The sequence below is a fragment of the Petromyzon marinus genome, chromosome 84 (genome assembly GCF_048934315.1).
Source record: "Petromyzon marinus isolate PM22_M1 ecotype Great Lakes invasive population chromosome 84, UKy_Petmar_22M1.pri1.0, whole genome shotgun sequence".
In the NCBI taxonomy this organism is placed as follows: domain Eukaryota; kingdom Metazoa; phylum Chordata; class Hyperoartia; order Petromyzontiformes; family Petromyzontidae; genus Petromyzon; species Petromyzon marinus.
The window spans coordinates 3,176,530-3,195,813 of NC_133749.1; the positions used below are offsets into that span (position 1 = coordinate 3,176,530).

The 19,284-nt window shown below is 55.6% G+C and overlaps 1 protein-coding gene and 1 long non-coding RNA gene across 2 annotated transcripts; one reads left to right on the forward strand and one right to left on the reverse strand.

Annotated features, from left to right (window-relative positions):
- The first annotated feature begins 1,225 nt into the window (after positions 1-1,225).
- Positions 1,226-19,039, forward strand: LOC116937737 (uncharacterized). Its single transcript, XM_076057807.1, has 4 exons — positions 1,226-1,242; positions 3,281-3,369; positions 5,781-6,583; positions 18,999-19,039. Exons 3-4 carry the CDS (start codon positions 5,893-5,895, stop codon positions 19,037-19,039), a joined length of 732 nt encoding a protein of 243 aa, XP_075913922.1. The 5' UTR covers positions 1,226-1,242; positions 3,281-3,369; positions 5,781-5,892.
- Positions 2,395-3,079, reverse strand: LOC142907868 (uncharacterized). The gene is made up of 3 exons (XR_012931313.1): positions 2,999-3,079; positions 2,801-2,912; positions 2,395-2,717 (listed from the first exon to the last, which is right to left on the reverse strand). It is a non-coding gene; the product is annotated as an uncharacterized LOC142907868 (long non-coding RNA).
- Positions 19,040-19,284: the final 245 nt, after the last annotated feature.

The window sequence follows — 19,284 nt, forward strand, 5'->3', positions numbered from 1 at the left end:
TGTCTAGAGTAGAGACCGGGTCTCAGGGTCTGTGTCTAGAGTAGAGACCGGGTCTCAGGGTCAGAGTCTCGAGTTGAGACCGGGTCTGAGGGTCAGTGTCTAGAGTAGAGACCGGGTCTCAGGGTCTCAGAGTCTAGGGTAGAGACCGGGTCTCAGGGTGAGTGTCTAGAGTAGAGACCGGGTCTCAGGGTCTCAGAGTCTAGGGTAGAGACCGGGTCTCAGTGTCTCAGTGTCTAGAGTAGAGACCAGGTCTCAGGGTGAGTGTCTAGAGTAGAGACCGGGTCTCAGGGTCGGTGTCTAGAGTAGAGACCGGGTCTAGGGTCAGTGTCTAGAGTAGAGACCGGGTCTCAGGGTCTCAGAGTCTAGAGTAGAGACCGGGTCTCAGGGTCAGTGTCTCGAGTTGAGACCGGGTCTCAGGGTCTCAGTGTCTAGAGTAGAGACCGGGTCTCAGGGTCTCAGAGTCTAGAGTAGAGATCGGGTCTCAGGGTCAGTGTCTAGAGTAGAGACCGGGTCTCAGGGTCTCAGAGTCCAGAGTAGAGACCGGGTCTCAGGGTCAGTGTCTAGAGTAGAGACCGGGTCTCAGGGTGAGTGTCTAGAGTAGAGACTGGGTCTCAGGGTCTCAGAGTCTAGAGTAGAGACCGGGTCTCAGGGTCAGAACCTACAGACGGGAATTCACAAGCAGTTGAAACTGCAACTCATTAACCCTTTCAAAGACGTGATTCACAACCTTGAATCTGGGCTTCACGATCGGCACCTTCCTTGAATCTCCATCTTTAGCTCCGCCATGTTACGACCCGGACGAGCCCCCAGTGCCTTAGCCAACCCCTCCCCTCCCCCCCTCTTTCCTTCCCCTCCGTTGGCTCCCTCCTCCTCCTCCTCCCCGCCACCTCCTCTCCCCCCCACCTCCTCATCCTCTCGTCCAGCCTGGGAGGCGGTGGAGCTCAGCTCCCTGCACTACCGGGACCCTCTGCACATGCCCCCGCGCTGGGGCCCTCCGCTGCAGGGCTTCGTGGCTGTCGAGCGGAAGTCCTTCGCCCGGGGCATGCACCGCAGAGCCTTCAGGGCCATCGCGGGTCCCGGCATGGGGCCCGACTTCCCCGCCGGGACGCCGTGCGTCCTCAAGCGGCACGGGGCCCTGGACGAGGAGCGGGAGGCGGACGCTGCCGACGGATTGGTGGAGGAGAACCGCAAGATGGCGCTGCACGTGACTAGCGGCACTCACGAGCACGTGGCCACGTGGTGGTTGGTGGTGGTGTTGATGGCGGTGGCGGTGGTGGTGGTGGTGGTGGGGGAGGGGGGGTGGCTCGCCTAGGCCGATTCAGCTGCCGCTGGGGAGACAAAGGCGGTCGGGCGTGGTGCTGATGGCCACCCACCCCCCCCCCCCTTCCCCCGTCGTGTAACCGTTCCGGCCTTCGTAGGCGCTGCTCGCTAACAGCACTTGCCCCTGCAGTCTGCTAAGGCTACACGGGGGATCTTTGATCTTTGATCTTTGTGGTAGTGACGTAGAATCGGTCAACGTAGCAGCAGAGCACCGGTAGCCAACAGCAGCCCTGACCGGGGTCAGGCCACGTGATGGACCAGAGAGAGATGAGGGGGGGGGGGATGGGGGGGGGGTGGTGTTAAGGTTACGGGAGGGGCACATCGAGAACCCTGCTGGTAGGTTGGTGGGCGGGGTGGGAGTGGTGATGATGGATGGTGTTGATGCCCAGGTGCGGTCGAGGCATGGCTACCGATTGGTCAAGCGTGTTACGTACGCCGATGATCTGGTGATTGTTGCACACTCAGGGGGGGGAGTTGGAGATGCTGCTGCTGAACCTGGAGCTTGCCACTAGGAGTTGTGGGGCCTTACCATCAGCCCCACCAAAACTAAGCACCTGCCTGGGTATTGTGTACCATCGGACACTCCACCCCCACAACTCCCAATCGGTGATGGATAAGTTGTGGAGAGAGTGGAGAGTTTCCCATACCTGGGCAGTGTGCTTATGACCGGCTCCAGTTTAACAGCAGAGGTCTCACTCCGAATCAGTCGAGCGGCAATATCTTTTCATCGGCTGCGTAACGCTGTGTGGACGCTACCTGGTCTGTCGCTCCGCACAAAGCTTCAGGTTTTCTCGGCCACGGTCATTCCCTCCCTTCTCTACGCTTGCGAAACGTGGACCCCCCCTAATGGAACATCTTCGTCGGTTAGAAACATTTAGGCTGGCCTGCCAACGAGCCATCCTGGGTTTATCCAGGCTGGATTGTGTGAGGAGCTCACAAATCCTTGAAAGATCTGGACAAAGTCCCATCGGTGAGCTCCTCCAGCAGGCAAGGCTGCGTTGGCTGGGTCATGTAGCCCGCATGCCCAACCACCGCATGCCGAAACAGCTTTTGTTCGGCCGGATCGAGGGGGCTAAATTGGCGCGGCACGGGCTAGAGAAGAGATGGAGTGATGTGGTACAGGAGGACGTGGAGCTGAGTGGACTTGCCGATGACCGGTACCAGCGGTGTCAAGATCGGCCTCTGTGGAGGAGGAGGCTCGTGAAGGACGCTACTGGGCAGTTGGAGGCAGTCGCCCTCCAACAACAACGGAGGGCGGAGGAGCGACGCTCACAACAACGAGCGGAGCGCCAGGTGGCTAAAGCGCAGCAGGTTGGCACAGTAGCGGGCACAGGTGGTGCACCAGCCAGTCATCTCAGTCAGTCGACCCGTGCCACCTGCTGGGTCTGCCCCGTGACCTGTGCACCTAGCCTGGCACAGTAGGGGGGCACAGGTGGTGCATCAGCCAGTCATCTCAGTCAGTTGACCCGTGGCACGTGACCTCCTGGTGCACCTAGCCTGGCACGGTAGGGGGGCACAGGTGGTGCATCAGCCAGTCGTCTCAGTCATCTCAGTCAGTCGACCCGTGGCACCTGCTGGGTCTGCCCCGTGACCTCCTGGTGCACCTAGCCTGGCACGGTAGGGGGCACAGGTGGTGCATCAGCCACTCATCCCAGTCAGTTGATGCGTGGCACGTGACCTCCTGGTGCACCTAGCCTGGCACAGTAGGGGGGCACAGGTGGTGCATCAGCCAGTCGTCTCGGTCGTCTCAGTCAGTCGACCCGTGGCACCTGCTGGGTCTTGCCACGTGACCTCCTGCCAGCGTGTCCTCAAGGTGCACATGGCCTGGCACAAGCGTCGTGGTGACGTTGTTGCTGTTGCTGCTGTTGCTGTTGTTGTTGTTGTGAGTGAGTGAGTGAGTGCACTTGCCCCTACGGCACCGTGCGGACTACCTGGGGGACCTCTGCCTGTGTGTCCACAGCAGTGCGAGGTGCAGAACGCCGCCCGAGGGCTCTGTGAGACGTTCACAAGTCACGTGGTGAGGCGGGGAGGCGTCGGGATCACCCCGCGGTGAGCTCCAACAACACCACCACCATAGTCCACCAGAGTCCACCACCATCACCATAGTCCACCACCATAGTCCACCACCATCACCATAGTCCACCACCATAGTCCACCAGAGTCCACCATCACCACCATCACCACCATAGTCCACCAGAGTCCACCACCATCACCACCACCATCACCACCACCATAGTCCACCATAGTCCACCACCATCACCATAGTCCACCACTATCACCACCACCATCACCATAGTCCACCACCATCACCATCACCACCACCATCACCACCAGCAGAGTTCACCACCATAGTCCACCATAGTCCACCACCACCACCACCACCATAGTCCACCACCATCACCACCATCACCACCACCATCACCATAGTCCACCACCATAGTCCACCACCATAGTCCACCACCAACATCACCACCATGACCACCAGCGTCCACCACCATCACCATCACCACCACCACCATAGTCCACCACCACCACCATCACCACCACTACCAGCAGAGTCCACCACCATAGTCCACCACCACCATCACCACCATCACCACCACCATAGTCCACCACCATAGTCCACCACCACCACCACCATCACCACCACCATCACCATAGTCCACCATCACCACCATCACCACCAGCGTCCACCACCATCACCATCACCACCACCATCACCACCATCACCACCAGCGTCCACCACCATCACCATCACCACCACCACCATAGTCCACCACCACCATCACCACCAGCAGAGTCCACCATCACCACCAGCAGAGTCCACCATCACCATAGTCCACCATCACCACCACAGTCCACCATCACCACCAGCAGAGTCCACCACCAGCGGAGTCCACCATCACCACCACCAGCAGAGTCCACCATCACCATAGTCCACCATCACCACCACAGTCCACCATCACCACCACCATAATCCATCACCACCACAGTCCACCATCACCACCAGCAGAGTCCACCATCACCACCACCACCATAGTCCACCACCATCACCACCATCACCACCATCACCACCATCACCACCAGCAGAGTCCACCACCATCACCACCATCACCACCACCACCACCATAGTCCACCATCACCACCATAGTCCACCTTGTGTTGCAGTCGACACAAGCAATCATCATGATGATTGCGTGCAGTCGAAACGTCGTGAGAATTTTATTGTTCTACATTTTTAATAATTTTTATATTATTGTTATATTATTTTAATTGTTTCCCTTACACGTGGTGGTGACTTTACCGAAAGAACCAAGAATAATAATTTTATTGTTTTACAATAATTTTATTGTTTTTTATTTTTATTATTTTATTGTTTCCCTTCTACGTGGTGGTGACTTTACCGAAAGAACCAAGAATAATAATTTTATTGTTTTACAATAATTTTATTGTTTTATATTGTTATTATTTTTAATTGTTTCCCCTCTACGTGGTGGAGACTTTACCGAAAGAACCAAGAATATGAATCCCTGCAGTCACGAAAGCTTTAAATCGAAACCCCCCACCGCCTCGCTGGTGCCGGACCGGCAACGCTGCGGTGGTGGTGCAGTACCAGGCGGTACCGGTCCAGCTCCCGACAGAGGAGCGGCAGCCTCTCCTCCGCGGCGAGCGTCCGAACATTCCACGTGGCCACACGAAGTGGCTTTTCGTTGTTTCCGTGGGAGCCCCGAGGGTGGAGATTCAGTCTCCCGGCTCCGCCAATTGGGGGCTCTGGACGGGTGCGAGGGGCTGGTGACCCCTCAAACCTTTCAATAAGTTACCGCTTAACCACGACTGAAAAACTATCTAATCAATAAGCTTGTGCCGGAGGCCCCGGGGGGACAGGCGTCCATGACGTCTCCCGGCCAAACCCCAATTTGGCGGAGCCAGGAGACTGAATCTCTACCCTCGGGGCTCCTCCAGAAACAACGAAAAGCCACTTCGTGCGGCCACGTGGAATGTTCGAAAGCTCGCCGCGGAGGGAGAGGCTGCCGCTCCTCCGTCGGGAGCCGGACCGGTACCGCCTGGGTCTCTGCGGCATTCGGGAGGCCCGGTGGCACCGGCTCTGTCTCCTGCCACCGTGAGGGGCGGACAGTCCTCCACTCGGGGCAGCAGACTGCCAAACGACACGGGTGCGGCTCTTCACCTGAACGAAAAGAATGTTAGGGGGGGCGTGGGAGCGTGGCGGTGAGGTGTGGGAAGCTGTAAGCCCCGGGCTACTTTGGGGCTCGCCTTCCCATCAACCGAGAGGCGAGGAGCGGCGGTGGTCGTGGTTACTCACGCCCCCGCCGAAGGCGAACATCCGTGGAGGGATTCAGGCGAGGTGGCTGAGTCTGATGCCGTGACCATGAATGTTGTCGTTGTTGTTGTCGGTGGTGTTGGTGGTGGTGTTGGTGTTGGTGGTGACCTCCACCCACCAGGGTGCTGCCCCTCTACCTGGCCCACCTGCGGTGCCGCCGTGCGGCCGCCGCCACCCTCGAGTCCTGGCTGCCCGGGCGCTTCGTCAAATTCTCCCCGCGGGACGGCGGCGAGATGGCCGCGGTGGAGGGTCACTCCGACGGCGTGGTGGAGGGTCACGCCCACAGCGAGGGGAGGAGTCACGCCCACAGCGAGGGGAGGAGTCACGCCCACAGCGAGGGGGAGGGTCACGCCCACAGCGTGGAGGGTCACGCCCACAGCGTGGTGGAGGGTCACGCCCACAGCGTGGGGGAGGGTCACGCCCACAGCGTGGTGGAGGGTCACGCCCACAGCGAGGGGAGGAGTCACGCCCACAGCGTGGGGGAGGGTCACGCCCACAGCGAGGGGAGGAGTCACGCCCACAGCGTGGGGAGGAGTCACGCCCACAGCGAGGGGGAGGGTCACGCCTACAGCGTGGGGAGGAGTCACGCCCACAGCGTGGTGGAGGGTCACGCCCACAGCGTGGGGGAGGGTCACGCCCACAGCGAGGGGAGGTGTCACGCCCACGGCGTGGGGGAGGGTCACGCCCACAGCGTGGGGGAGGGTCACGCCCACAGCGTGGGGGAGGGTCACGCCCACAGCGTGGGGGAGGGTCACGCCCACAGCGTGGAGGGTCACGCCCACAGCGTGAAGGGTCACGCCCACAGCGATGGGGGCGGTGGCGACGTGGGTGTGGTGGGGGCGGGCATGGCGGAGAAGCTCTGCGCGTTTCAGCACTGGGTGTTCAACGCCACGGGCGGGGAGCTCGTCGTGACGGACTTGCAGGGTGAGTGGTGGGTGGGTGGGTGAGTGGGTGGGTGAGTGGGTGGGGAGGTGAGTGGGTGGGTGAGTGGGTGGGGGGGTGAGTGGGTGGGTGGGTGGGTGAGTGAGTGGGTGGGTGAGTGAGTGGGTGGGTGAGTGGGTTGGTGAGTGGGTGGGTGAGTGGGTGGGTGAGTGGGTGGGTGGGTGGATGAGTGAGTGGATGGGTGGGTTTGTGAGTGGGGTGAGTGGGTGAGTGGGTGGGTGGGTGAGTGGGTGGGTGGGTGGGTGAGTGGGTGGGAGGGTGAGTGGGTGAGTGAGTGAGTGGGTGGGTGAGTGGGTGAATGAGTGGGTGGGTTGGTGAGTGGGTGGGTGAGTGAGTGGGTGAGTGAGTGGGTTGGTGAGTGGGTGGGTGAGTGAGTGGGTGAGTGAGTGGGTTGGTGAGTGGGTGGGTGAGTGAGTGAGTGGGTGAGTGGGTGGGTGGGTGAGTGGGTGAGTGGGTGAGTGGGTGGGTGAGTGGGTGGGTGGGTGGGTGAGTGAGTGAGTGGGTGAGTGGGTTGGTGAGTGGATTGGGTGAGTGAGTGGGTGGGTGAGTGGGTGAGTGGGTGGGTGGGTGGGTGGATGAGTGAGTGGATGGGTGGGTTTGTGAGTGGGTTGAGTGGGTGAGTGGGTGGGTGAGTGGGTGGGTGTGTGGGTGAGTGAGTGAGTGGGTGGGTGGGTGGGTGAGTGGGTGGGTGGGTGGGTTAGTGAGTGGGTGAGTGGGTGGGTGGGTGGGTGAGTGAGTGGGTGGGTGGGTGGGTGAGTGGGTGGGTGAGTGAGTGGGTTGGTGGGTTGGTGGGTGGGTGGGTGAGTGAGTGAGTGGGTGGGTGGGTGAGTGGGTGGGTGGGTGAGTGAGTGGGTGGGTGGATGGGTGAGTGAGTGAGTGGGTGGATGAGTGAGTGGATGGGTGGGTTAGTGAGTGGGTGTGGGTGGGTGAGTGAGTGAGTGGGTGAGTGGGTGGGTGGGTGAGTGGGTGGGTGGGTGAGTGGGTGGTTGGTGAGTGGGTGGGTTGGTGCGTGGGTGGGTGAGTGAGTGGGTGAGTGAGTGGGTTGGTGAGTGGGTGGGTGAGTGAGTGGGTGAGTGAGTGGGTTGGTGAGTGGGTGGGTGAGTGAGTGGGTGAGTGAGTGGGTTTGTGAGTGGGTGAGTGGGTGAGTGGGTGGGTGGGGTGGTGAGTGGGTGGTGGGTGGGTGGGTGAGTGAGTGAGTGGGTGGGTGGGTAGGTGGGTGAGTGGGTGGGTGGGTGGGTGAGTGGGTGGGTGAGTGAGTGGGTGGGTGGGTTGGTGAGTGGGTGGGTGAGTGAGTGGGTGAGTGAGTGGGTGAGTGAGTGGGTTGGTGGGTGGTGGTGGGTGAGTGGGTGGGTGGGTGAGGGGTGGGTGGTGAGTGAGTGGGTGGGTGGGTGGGTGTGTGAGTGGGTGAGTGAGTGAGTGAGTGGGTGAGTGGTAAGAGGGTGGGTGGGTGAGTGAGTGAGCGAGTGGGTGGGTGAGTGGGTGAGTGGGTGGGTGAGATGGGTGGGTGAGTGGGTGAGAGGGAGGGTGGGTGGGTGGTGAGTGAGTGAGTGGGTGAGTGGGTTGGTGAGTGGGTGGGTGATGAGAGTGGGTGGGTGAGTGGGTGAGTGGGTGGGTGGGTGGATGAGTGAGAGGGTGGGTGGGTGAGTGGGTGGGTGGGGTGTGAGTGGGTGAGTGAGTGAGTGGGTGAGTGAGTGAGAGGGTGGGGTGGGTGAGTGAGTGAGTGGAGTGGGTGGGTGAGTGGGTGAGTGGGTGAGTGGGTGGGTGAGTGGGTGGGTGAGTGGGTGGGTGGGTGGGTGAGTGAGTGGGTTGGTGAGTGGATGGGTGAGTGGGTGGGTGAGTGGGTGAGTGGGTGGGTGGGTGGATGAGTGAGTGGATGGGTGGGTTTGTGAGTGGGGTGAGTGGGTGAGTGGGTGGGTGAGTGGGTGGGTGGGTGGGGAGGTGAGTGGGTGGGTGGATGGGTGAGTGAGTGAGTGGGTGGATGAGTGAGTGGATGGGTGGGTTAGTGGTGGGTGTGGGTGGGTGAGTGAGTGAGTGGTGGGTGAGTGGGTGGGTGGGTGAGTGGGTGGGTGGGGTGGGTGAGTGGGTGGGTTGGTGAGTGGGTGGGTGGGAGGGAGTGGTGAGGTGGGGTTGGTGAGTGGGTGGGTGAGTGGGTTGGTGAGTGGGTGGGTGAGTGAGTGGGTGAGTGAGTGAGTGGGTTTGTGAGTGGGTGAGTGAGTGAGTGGTGGGTGGTGAGTGGGTGGGTGGGTGAGTGGGTGAGTGAGTGAGTGGATGGGTGGGTAGGTGGAGTGAGTGGGTGGGTGGGTGGGTGAGTGGGTGGGTGAGTGAGTGGTGGGTGGGTGGGTGAGTGAGTGGGTGGGTGGGTGAGTGGGTTGGGTGAGTGGGTAGGTGAGTGAGTGGGTGGGTGAGTGGGTGAGGGGTGGGTGGGTGGATGAGTGAGTGGGTGGGTGGTGAGTGGGTGGGTGGGTGTGTGAGTGGGTGAGTGAGTGAGTGGGTGAGTGAGTGAGTGAGTGGGTGAGTGGGTGGTGAGTGGGTGGGTGAGTGAGTGGGTGTTGAGTGGGTGAGTGGGTGGGTGGGTGGATGAGTGAGTGGGTGGGTGGGAGTGGGTGGGTGGGTGTGTGAGTGGGTGAGTGATGTGAGTGGGTGAGTGAGTGAGAGGGAGGGGTGGGTGAGTGAGTGAGTGGGTGGGTGGGTGAGTGGGTGAAGTGGGTGAGTGGGTGAGTGGGTGGGTGAGTGGTGGGTGGGTGGGTGGGTGAGTGAGGAGTGGGTGAGTGGGTTGGTGAGTGGATGGGTGAGTGAGTGGGTGGGTTGAGTGGGTGAGTGGGTGGGTGGGTGGATGAGTGATTGGCATGGGGTGGGTTTGTGAGTGGGTGAGTGGGTGAGTGGGTGGGTGAGTGGGTGGGTGGGTGGGTGAGTGAGTGAGTGGGTGGTGGGTGGGTGAGTGGGTGGTGGGTGGGTTAGTGAGTGGGGTGAGTGGGTGGGTGGGTGGGTGAGTGAGTGGTTGTGGGTGTGGTTGGTGGGTGGGTGAGTGAGTGTTTTGGTGGGTTGGTGGGTGGGTGGGTGAGTGAGTGAGTGGGTGGGGGTGGTGAGTGGGTGGGTGAGTGAGTGGGTGGGTGGATGGGTGAGTGAGTGAGTGGGTGATGAGTGAGTGGATGGGTGGTTAGTGAGTGGGTGTGGGGTGGGTGAGTGAGTGAGTGGGTGGGTGAGTGGGTGGGGGGGTGGGTGAGTGGGTGGGTGGGTGGGTGAGTGGGTGGGTTGGTGAGTGGGTGGGTTGGTGAGTGGGTGGGTGAGTAAGTGGGTGAGTGAGTGGGTTGGTGAGTGGGTGCGTGAGTGAGTGGGTGAGTGAGTGGGTTGGTGAGTGGGTGGGTGAGTGGGTGAGTGAGTGGGTTTGTGAGTGGGGTGGGTGGGTGAGTGGGTGGGTGAGTGGGGTGGGTGGGTTGGTGAGTGGGTGGGTGAGTGAGTGGGTGAGTGAGTGGGTGAGTGAGTGGGTTGGTGGGTTGGTGGGTGGGTGAGTGGGTGGGTGGGTGAGTGGGTGGGTGGGTGGGTGAGTGAGTGGGTGGGTGGGTGGGTGTGTGAGTGGGTGAGTGAGTGAGTGGGTGAGTGAGTAAGAGGGTGGGTGGGTGAGTGAGTGAGCGAGTGGGTGGTGAGTGGGTGAGTGGGTGAGTGGGTGGGTGAGTGGGTGGGTGAGTGGGTGGTGGTGGGTGGGTGAGTGAGTGATTGAGTGGGTTAGTGGGTTGGTGAGTGGATGGGTGAGTGAGTGGGTGGGTGAGTGGGTGAGTGGGTGGATGAGTGAGTGGATGGGTGGGTTTGTGAGTGGGTGAGTGGGTGAGTGGGTGGGTGGGTGGGTCAGTGAGTGGATGGGTGGGTTAGTGAGTGGGTGAGTGGTGGGTGGGTGAGTGAGTGGGTGGGTGGGTGGGTGAGTGGGTGGGTGAGTGAGTGGGTTGGTGGGTTGGTGGGTGGGTGGGTGAGTGAGTGAGTGGGTTGGTGGGTGGGTGGGTGAGTGGGTGGGTGGGTGAGTGAGTGGGTGGGTGGATGGGTGAGTGAGTGAGTGGGTGGATGAGTGAGTGGATGGGTGGGTAGTGAGTGGAGTGGGGTGGGTGAGTGAGTGGGTGGGTGAGTGGGTGGGTGGGTGGGTGAGTGGGTGGGTTGGTGAGTGGGTGGGTTGGTGAGTGGGTGGGTGAGTGAGTGGGTGAGTGAGTGGGTTGGTGAGTGGGTGGTGAGTGAGTGGGTGAGTGAGTGGGTTGGTGAGTGGGTGGGTGAGTGAGTGGGTGAGTGAGTGGGTTTGTGAGTGGGGGTGAGTGGGTGAGGTGGGTGGGTGGGTGGTGGTGAGTGGTGGGTGGGTGAGTGGGTGAGTGAGTGAGTGGGTGGGTGGGTAGGTGGGTGAGTGGGTGGGTGGGTGAGTGGGTGGGTGAGTGAGTGGGTGGGTGGGTTGGTGAGTGGGTGGGTGAGTGAGTGGGTGAGTGAGTGGGTTGATGAGTGGGTGGGTGAGTGAGTGGGTGAGTGAGTGGGTTGGTGAGTGAGTGGGTGAGTGGGTGGGTGGGTGGATGAGTGAGTGGATGGGTGGGTTAGTGAGTGGGTGAGTGGGTGGGTGGGTGGGGAGTGAGTGGGTGGGTGAGTGGGTGGGTGAGTGGGTGGGTGAGTGGGGGTGGGTGGGTGAGTGAGTGACTGGGTGGGTGGTGTGAGTGGGTTGGTGGGTGGGTGGATTCACAGTGGCCGTGTGAAATGTTTTCAAGCGTGTGACCCCATGAACCTCGTGACCTAATGACCCCATTACCCCCCCCCCCCCCCCCCCCCCCCCCACAAGTAGTAGGGGTCGGTCCTGACGGACGTGGGGATCGCCACGGGAGAAGGGGAGTGAAGACACCAACAACAACACCCCCCACCACAACCACCATCATCACAACCACAACAACCACCAACCACCACCACACCACCACCACCACAACCACCACATCACCCACCACACCACCACACCCCCACCACACACTCACCACAACCACACCACAACCCCACCACCACAACACCACCACCACCACAAACCACCCACCACCACCACAACCACCACCAAACCACCACCACCACCACCACCACCACACCACACACCACCACAACCACCACCACCAAACCCATCACCACCACCACCTCAACCACCACCACAACAACAACCACCACAACAACAACCACCAACAACTACCACCACCACTACAACCACCACTACTATCACACCACCACACACCACCAAACCACCACCATCACCACCACTATCACCACAACAACAACCACAACCACCACAACCATCACCACCACCATCACCACCACCACCATCACCACCACCCACAACCACAATCATCACCACCACCACAACCACCACCACCACCATCACCACCACACCATCACCACCACCATCACCACAACCACCACAACCACCACCATCACCACCACCACAACAACCACCACAACCACCACCATCACCACCACCATCACCACCACCACAACCACCATCACCACCACCACAACCATCACCACCACCACCACCAACACCACCACAACTACCACCACAACCACCACCATCACCACCACTACAACCAGCACCACCACCACCACAACTACCAACACCACCACAACCACCACCACAACCACAACCACCACCACCACAACCACAACCACCACCACCACCACGACCACCACCACAACCACCACCACCACCACCACAACCACCACCACCATCACCACCACCACCATCACCACCATCACCACCACCTTACCACAACCACCACAACCACCACCATTACCACCACCACCACAACCACAACAACACCACAACCACCACCATCACCACCACCATCACCACCACCACAACCACCACCATCACCACCATCACCACCACCACAAGCACCACCATCACCACCCCCACCAACACCACCACAACTACCACCACCACAACCACCACCATCACCACAACTACAACCAGCACCAGCACCACCACAACTACCAACACCACAACAACCACCACAACCACCACAACCACCACCACAACCACCACCACCACGGCCACCACCACAACCACCACTACCACAACCACCATCACCACAACCACCATCACCACCATCACCACAACCATCACCACGACCACCACAACCATTACCACAACCACCACCACTACCACCACCATCACACCACCACCACAACCACCATCACCACCACCACGACAACCACAACCACCACAACTACAACCACCACAACCACCACCACAACCACCACCACAACCACCACCATCACCACCCCCCACCACCGAATGAGTGACTGAGTGAGTGACTGAGTGAGTGAGTAACTGGAGTGAGTGACTGAGTGAGTAACTGAGTGAGTGACTGAGTGAGTGAGTGACTGAGTGAGTAAACTGAGTGAGTGAGTGACTGAGTGAGTAACTGAGTGAGTGAGTGGGTGAGTGAGTGAGTGAGTAACTGAATGAGTGAGTGACTGAGTGAGTGATGAGTAACTGAGTGAGTAACTGAGTAAGTGAGTGAGTGATTGAGTTAGTAACTGAGTGAGTGAGTGACTGAGTGAGTAACAGAGTGAGTGACTGAGTGACTGTCTGACTGAGTGACTGAGTGAGTAACTGAGTGACTGAGTAACTGAGTGACTGAGTGACTGAGTAACTGAGTGAGTGACTGAGTGAGTAACTGAGTGAGTGACTGAGTGAGTGAGTGTGACTGAGTGAGTAACTGAGTGACTGAGTGACTGAGTAACTGAGTGACTGAGTGAGTAACTGAGTGACTGAGTGACTGAGTGAGTGACTGAGTGACTGAGTAACTCAGTGAGTAACAGAGTGAGTGACTGAGTGACTGAGTGAGTGACTGAGTAACTGAGTGACTGAGTAACTGAGTGAGTGACTGAGTAACTGAGCGAGTGACTGAATAACTGAGTGAGTGACTGACTGAGTGAGTGAGTAACTGAGTGAGTAACTGAGTGAGTGAGTGACTGACTGAGTGCGTGAGTAACTGAGTGAGTAACTGAGTGAGTGACTGAGTGAGTGACTGAGTGAGTGAGTGACTGACTGAGTGAGTGAGTAACTGAGTGAGTAACTGAGTGAGTAACTGAGTGAGTGACTGAGTGAGTGAGTGACTGAGTAACTGAGTGAGTGACTGACTGAGTGAGTAACTGAGTGAGTAACTGAGTGAGTGAGTGACTGACTGAGTGAGTGAGTAACTGAGTGAGTAACTGAGTGAGTGACTGAGTGAGTGACTGAGTGAGTGAGTGACTGACTGAGTGAGTGAGTAACTGAGTGAGTAACTGAGTGAGTGAGTGACTGACTGAGTGCGTGAGTAACTGAGTGAGTAACTGAGTGAGTAACTGAGTGAGTAACTGAGTAACTGAGTGAGTGACTGAGTAACTGAGTGAGTGAGTAACTGAGTGACTGAGTGAGTGACTGAGTGAGTGAGTGACTGAGTGACTGAGTAACTGAGTGAGTGACTGAGTGAGTGAGTTACTGAGTGAGTAACTGAGTGAGTGACTGAGTAACTGAGTGAGTGAGTAACTGAGTGAGTGAGTAACTGAGTGAGTAACTGAGTGATTGAGTAACTGAGTGAGTGAGTGACTGAGTAACTGAGTGAGTAACTGAGTGACTGAGTAACTGAGTGAGTGAGTGACTGAGTGAGTGAGTGACTGAGTAACTGAGTGACTGAGTGAGTAACTGAGTGATTGAGTGAGTGAGTAACTGAGTGACTGAGTAACTGAGTGAGTAACTGAGTGAGTGAGTAACTGAGTGACTGAGCAACTGAGTGAGTGACTGAGTGACTGAGTAACTGAGTGAGTGACTGAGTGACTGAGTAACTGAGTGAGTGACTGAGTAAACCGAGTGAGTGAGTAACTGAGTGAGTAACTGAGTAACTGAGTGAGTGACTGAGTGATTGAGTGATTTACTGAGTAACTGGTTGACTGAGTAACTGGTTGACTGAGTGAGTGACTGAGTGACTGAGTGAGTGACTGAGTGACTGAGTGAGTGACTGAGTGACTGAGTAACTGAGTGAGTGAGTTGTAATGAGGAGTAACTGAGTGAGTGAGAACTGAGTGAGTAACTGAGTGACTGAGTGAGTGACTGAGTGAGTAACTAAGTGAGTAACTGAGTGAGTGAGTAACTGAGTGAGTGAGTGAGTAACTGAGTGACTGAGTAACTGAGTGAGTAACTGAGTGAGTGAGTGAGTACTGAGTGACTGAGTAACTGACTGAGTGAGTAACTAAGTGAGTAACTGAGTGAGTGAGTAACTGAGTGAGTGAGTGAGTAACTGAGTGACTGAGTAACTGAGTGAGTAACTGAGTGAGTGAGTGAGTAACTGAGTGACTGAGTAACTGACTGAGTGAGTAACTAAGTGAGTAACTGAGTGAGTGAGTAACTGAGTGAGTGAGTGAGTAACTGAGTGACTGAGTAACTGACTGAGTGAGTAACTGAGTGAGTGAGTAACTGAGTGAGTGAGTAACTGAGTGAGTGAGTGACTGAGTAACTGAGTGACTGAGTGAGTAACCTGAGTGATTGAGTGAGTGAGTAACTGAGTGACTGAGTAACTGAGTGAGTAACTGAGTGAGTGAGTAACTGACTGAGTGACTGAGCAACTGAGTGAGTGACTGAGTGACTGAGTAACTGAGTGAGTGACTGAGTGACTGAGTAACTGAGTGAGTGACTGAGTAACCGAGTGAGTGAGTAACTGAGTGAGTAACTGAGTAACTGAGTGAGTGACTGAGTGATTGAGTGATTTACTGAGTAACTGGTTGACTGAGTAACTGGTTGACTGAGTGAGTGACTGAGTGACTGAGTGAGTGACTGAGTGACTGAGTGAGTGACTGAGTGACTGAGTAACTGAGTGAGTGAGTTAGTAACTGAGTGAGTGAGTAACTGAGTGAGTAACTGAGTGACTGAGTGAGTGACTGAGTGAGTAACTAAGTGAGTAACTGAGTGAGTGAGTAACTGAGTGAGTGAGTGAGTAACTGAGTGACTGAGTAACTGAGTGAGTAACTGAGTGAGTGAGTGAGTAACTGAGTGACTGAGTAACTGACTGAGTGAGTAACTAAGTGAGTAACTGAGTGAGTGAGTAACTGAGTGAGTGAGTGAGTAACTGAGTGACTGAGTAACTGAGTGAGTAACTGAGTGAGTGAGTGAGTAACTGAGTGACTGAGTAACTGACTGAGTGAGTAACTAAGTGAGTAACTGAGTGAGTGAGTAACTGAGTGAGTGAGTGAGTAACTGAGTGACTGAGTAACTGACTGAGTGAGTAACTGAGTGAGTGAGTAACTGAGTGAGTGAGTAACTGAGTAACTGAGTGACTGACTGAGTGAGTAACTGACTGAGTGAGTAACTAAGTGAGTAACTGACTGAGTGAGTAACTAAGTGAGTAACTGAGTGAGTGAGTAACTGAGTGAGTGAGTGAGTAACTGAGTGACTGAGTAACTGACTGAGTGAGTAACTGAGTGAGTGAGTAACTGAGTGAGTGAGTAACTGAGTGAGTGAGTGAGTAACTGAGTGACTGAGTAACTGACTGAGTGAGTAACTAAGTGAGTAACTGAGTGAGTGAGTAACTGAGTGAGTGAGTGAGTAAACTGAGTGACTGAGTAACTGACTGAGTAACTGAGTGAGTGAGTGAGTAACTGAGTGACTGAGTAACTGACTGAGTGAGTAACTGAGTGAGTGAGTAACTGAGTGAGTGAGTAACTGAGTAACTGAGTGACTGACTGAGTGACTGAGTGAGTGAGTGAGTAACTGAGTGACTGAGTAACTGAACTGAGTGAGTAACTGAGTGAGTGAGTAACTGAGTGACTGAGTAACTGAGTAACTGAGTGACTGACTGAGTGAGTAACTGACTGAGTGAGTAACTAAGTGAGTAACTGACTGAGTGAGTAACTAAGTGAGTAACTGAGTGAGTGAGTAACTGAGTGAGTGAGTGAGTAACTGAGTGACTGAGTAACTGACTGAGTGAGTAACTGAGTGAGTGAGTAACTGAGTGAGTGAGTAACTGAGTAACTGAGTGACTGACTGAGTGAGTAACTGACTGAGTGAGTAACTAAGTGAGTAACTGACTGAGTGAGTAACTAAGTGAGTAACTGAGTGAGTGAGTAACTGAGTGAGTGAGTGAGTAACTGAGTGACTGAGTAACTGACTGAGTGAGTAACTGAGTGAGTGAGTAACTGAGTGAGTGAGTAACTGAGTAACTGACTGACTGAGGAGTGAGAACTGACTGAGTGAGTAACTAAGTGAGTATCTGACTGAGTGAGTAACTAAGTGAGTAACTGAGTGAGTGAGTAACTGAGTGAGTGAGTGAGTAACTGAGTGACTGAGTAACTGACTGAGTGAGTAACTGAGTGAGTGAGTAACTGAGTGAGTGAGTAACTGAGTAACTGAGTGACTGACTGAGTGAGTAACTGACTGAGTGAGTAACTAAGTGAGTAACTGACTGAGTGAGTAACTAAGTGAGTAACTGAGTGAGTGAGTAACTGAGTGAGTGAGTGAGTAACTGAGTGACTGAGTAACTGACTGAGTGAGTAACTGACGTGAGTGAGTAACTGAGTGAGTGAGTAACTGAGTGAGTGAGTGAGTAACTGAGTGACTGAGTAACTGACTGAGTGAGTAACTGAGTGAGTGAGTAACTGAGTGAGTGAGTAACTGAGTAACTGAGTGACTGACTGAGTGAGTAACTGACTGAGTGAGTAACTAAGTGAGTAACTGACTGAGTGAGTAACTAAGTGAGTAACTGAGTGAGTGAGTAACTGAGTGAGTGAGTGAGTAACTGAGTGACTGAGTAACTGACTGAGTGAGTAACTGAGTGAGTGAGTAACTGAGTGAGTGAGTAACTGGGTAACTGAGTGACTGACTGAGTGAGTAACTGACTGAGTGAGTAACTAAGTGAGTAACTGACTGAGTGAGTAACTAAGTGAGTAACTGAGTGAGTGAGTAACTGAGTGAGTGAGTGAGTAACTGAGTGACTGAGTAACTGACTGAGTGAGTAACTGAGTGAGTGAGTAACTGAGTGAGTGAGTAACTGAGTAACTGAGTGACTGACTGAGTGAGTAACTGACTGAGTGAGTAACTAAGTGAGTAACTGACTGAGTGAGTAACTAAGTGAGTAACTGAGTGAGTGAGTAACTGAGTGAGTGAGTGAGTAACTGAGTGACTGAGTAACTGACTGAGTGAGTAACTGAGTGAGTGAGTAACTGAGTGAGTGAGTAACTGAGTAACTAAGTGACTGACTGAGTGAGTAACTGACTGAGTGAGTAACTAAGTGAGTAACTGACTGAGTGAGTAACTAAGTGAGTAACTGAGTGAGTGAGTAACTGAGTGAGTGAGTGAGTAACTGAGTGACTGAGTAACTGACTGAGTGAGTAACTGACTGAGTGAGTAACTGAGTGACTGAGTAACTGAGTGACTGAGTAACTGAGTGACTGACTGACTGAGTGAGTAATTGAGTGAGTGAGTAACTGAGTGACTGAGTAACTGAGTGAGTGAGTAACTGAGTGAGTGAGTAACTGAGTAACTGAGTGACTGACTGAGTGAGTAACTGACTGAGTGAGTAACTAAGTGAGGTAACTGACTGAGTGAGTAACTAAGTGAGTAACTGAGTGAGTGAGTAACTGAGTGAGTGAGTGAGTAACTGAGTGACTGAGTAACTGACTGAGTGAGTAACTGAGTGAGTGAGTAACTGAGTGAGTGAGTAACTGAGTAACTAAGTGACTGACTGAGTGAGTAACTGACTGAGTGAGTAACTAAGTGAGTAACTGACTGAGTGAGTAACTAAGTGAGTAACTGAGTGAGTGAGTAACTGAGTGAGTGAGTGAGTAACTGAGTGACTGAGTAACTGACTGAGTGAGTAACTGACTGAGTGAGTAACTGACTGAGTGAGTAACTGAGTGACTGAGTAACTGAGTAACTGACTGAGTGAGTAACTGACTGAGTGAGTAACTGAGTGACTGAGTAACTGACTGAGTGAGTAACTGACTGAGTGAGTAACTGAGTGACTGAGTAACTGAGTGACTGAGTAACTGAGTGACTGACTGACTGAGTGAGTAATTGAGTGAGTGAGTAACTGAGTGACTGAGTAACTGAGTGAGTGAGTAACTGAGTGACTGACTGAGTGAGTAACTGACTGAGTGAGTAACTAAGTGAGTAACTGACTGAGTGAGTAACTAAGTGAGTAACTGAGTGAGTGAGTAACTAAGTGAGTAACTGAGTGAGTGAGTAACTGAGTGAGTGAGTGAGTAACTGAGTGACTGAGTAACTGAGCAACCGAGTGACTGACTGAGCAACCCGAGCGACTGCACTTGCCCCCCGACATGCTCTAGCAGGCTACGCGGGGCACCTTTTGCCTCTGCCTTTGCCTCTGCCTCTGCCTCTGCCCCTGCCTCCCACGTGGTGCCGCAGGTTCCGAGGCCTGCGAGGCAGCTGCCCTCCGTCCCACGTGACTCTCTTCCGGGTCGTGCACCGATGCAGCCCCTGCTGCCTCCTCCTGGGCCTGTGCCCCCCCCCCCGCCCCCCCCCTGCTGCACGTGGGTGTGCCCCCCCCCCCCGCCCCCACACTGCCGGGGCCCCCCACGTGCAGCAGGGGGGGGGCGGGGCAGGGGGGGGGAGGGGAGGGGAGGGGCCAGGTGACGTCATCCGCGGTCGGATGAGGAGCCGAACGAGCTCAAGTTGAGGAGCTGTCGGTGAA

Coding starts and splice junctions, on each gene's coding strand:
- LOC116937737 (XM_076057807.1), top strand. CDS start 5,893: ATGGCCGCGGTGGAGGGTCACTCCGACGGCGTGGTGGAGGGTCACGCC. Junction 6,584..18,998: donor CGTCGTGACGGACTTGCAGG/GTGAGTGGTGGG, acceptor GTGGTGCCGCAG/GTTCCGAGGCCTGCGAGGCA.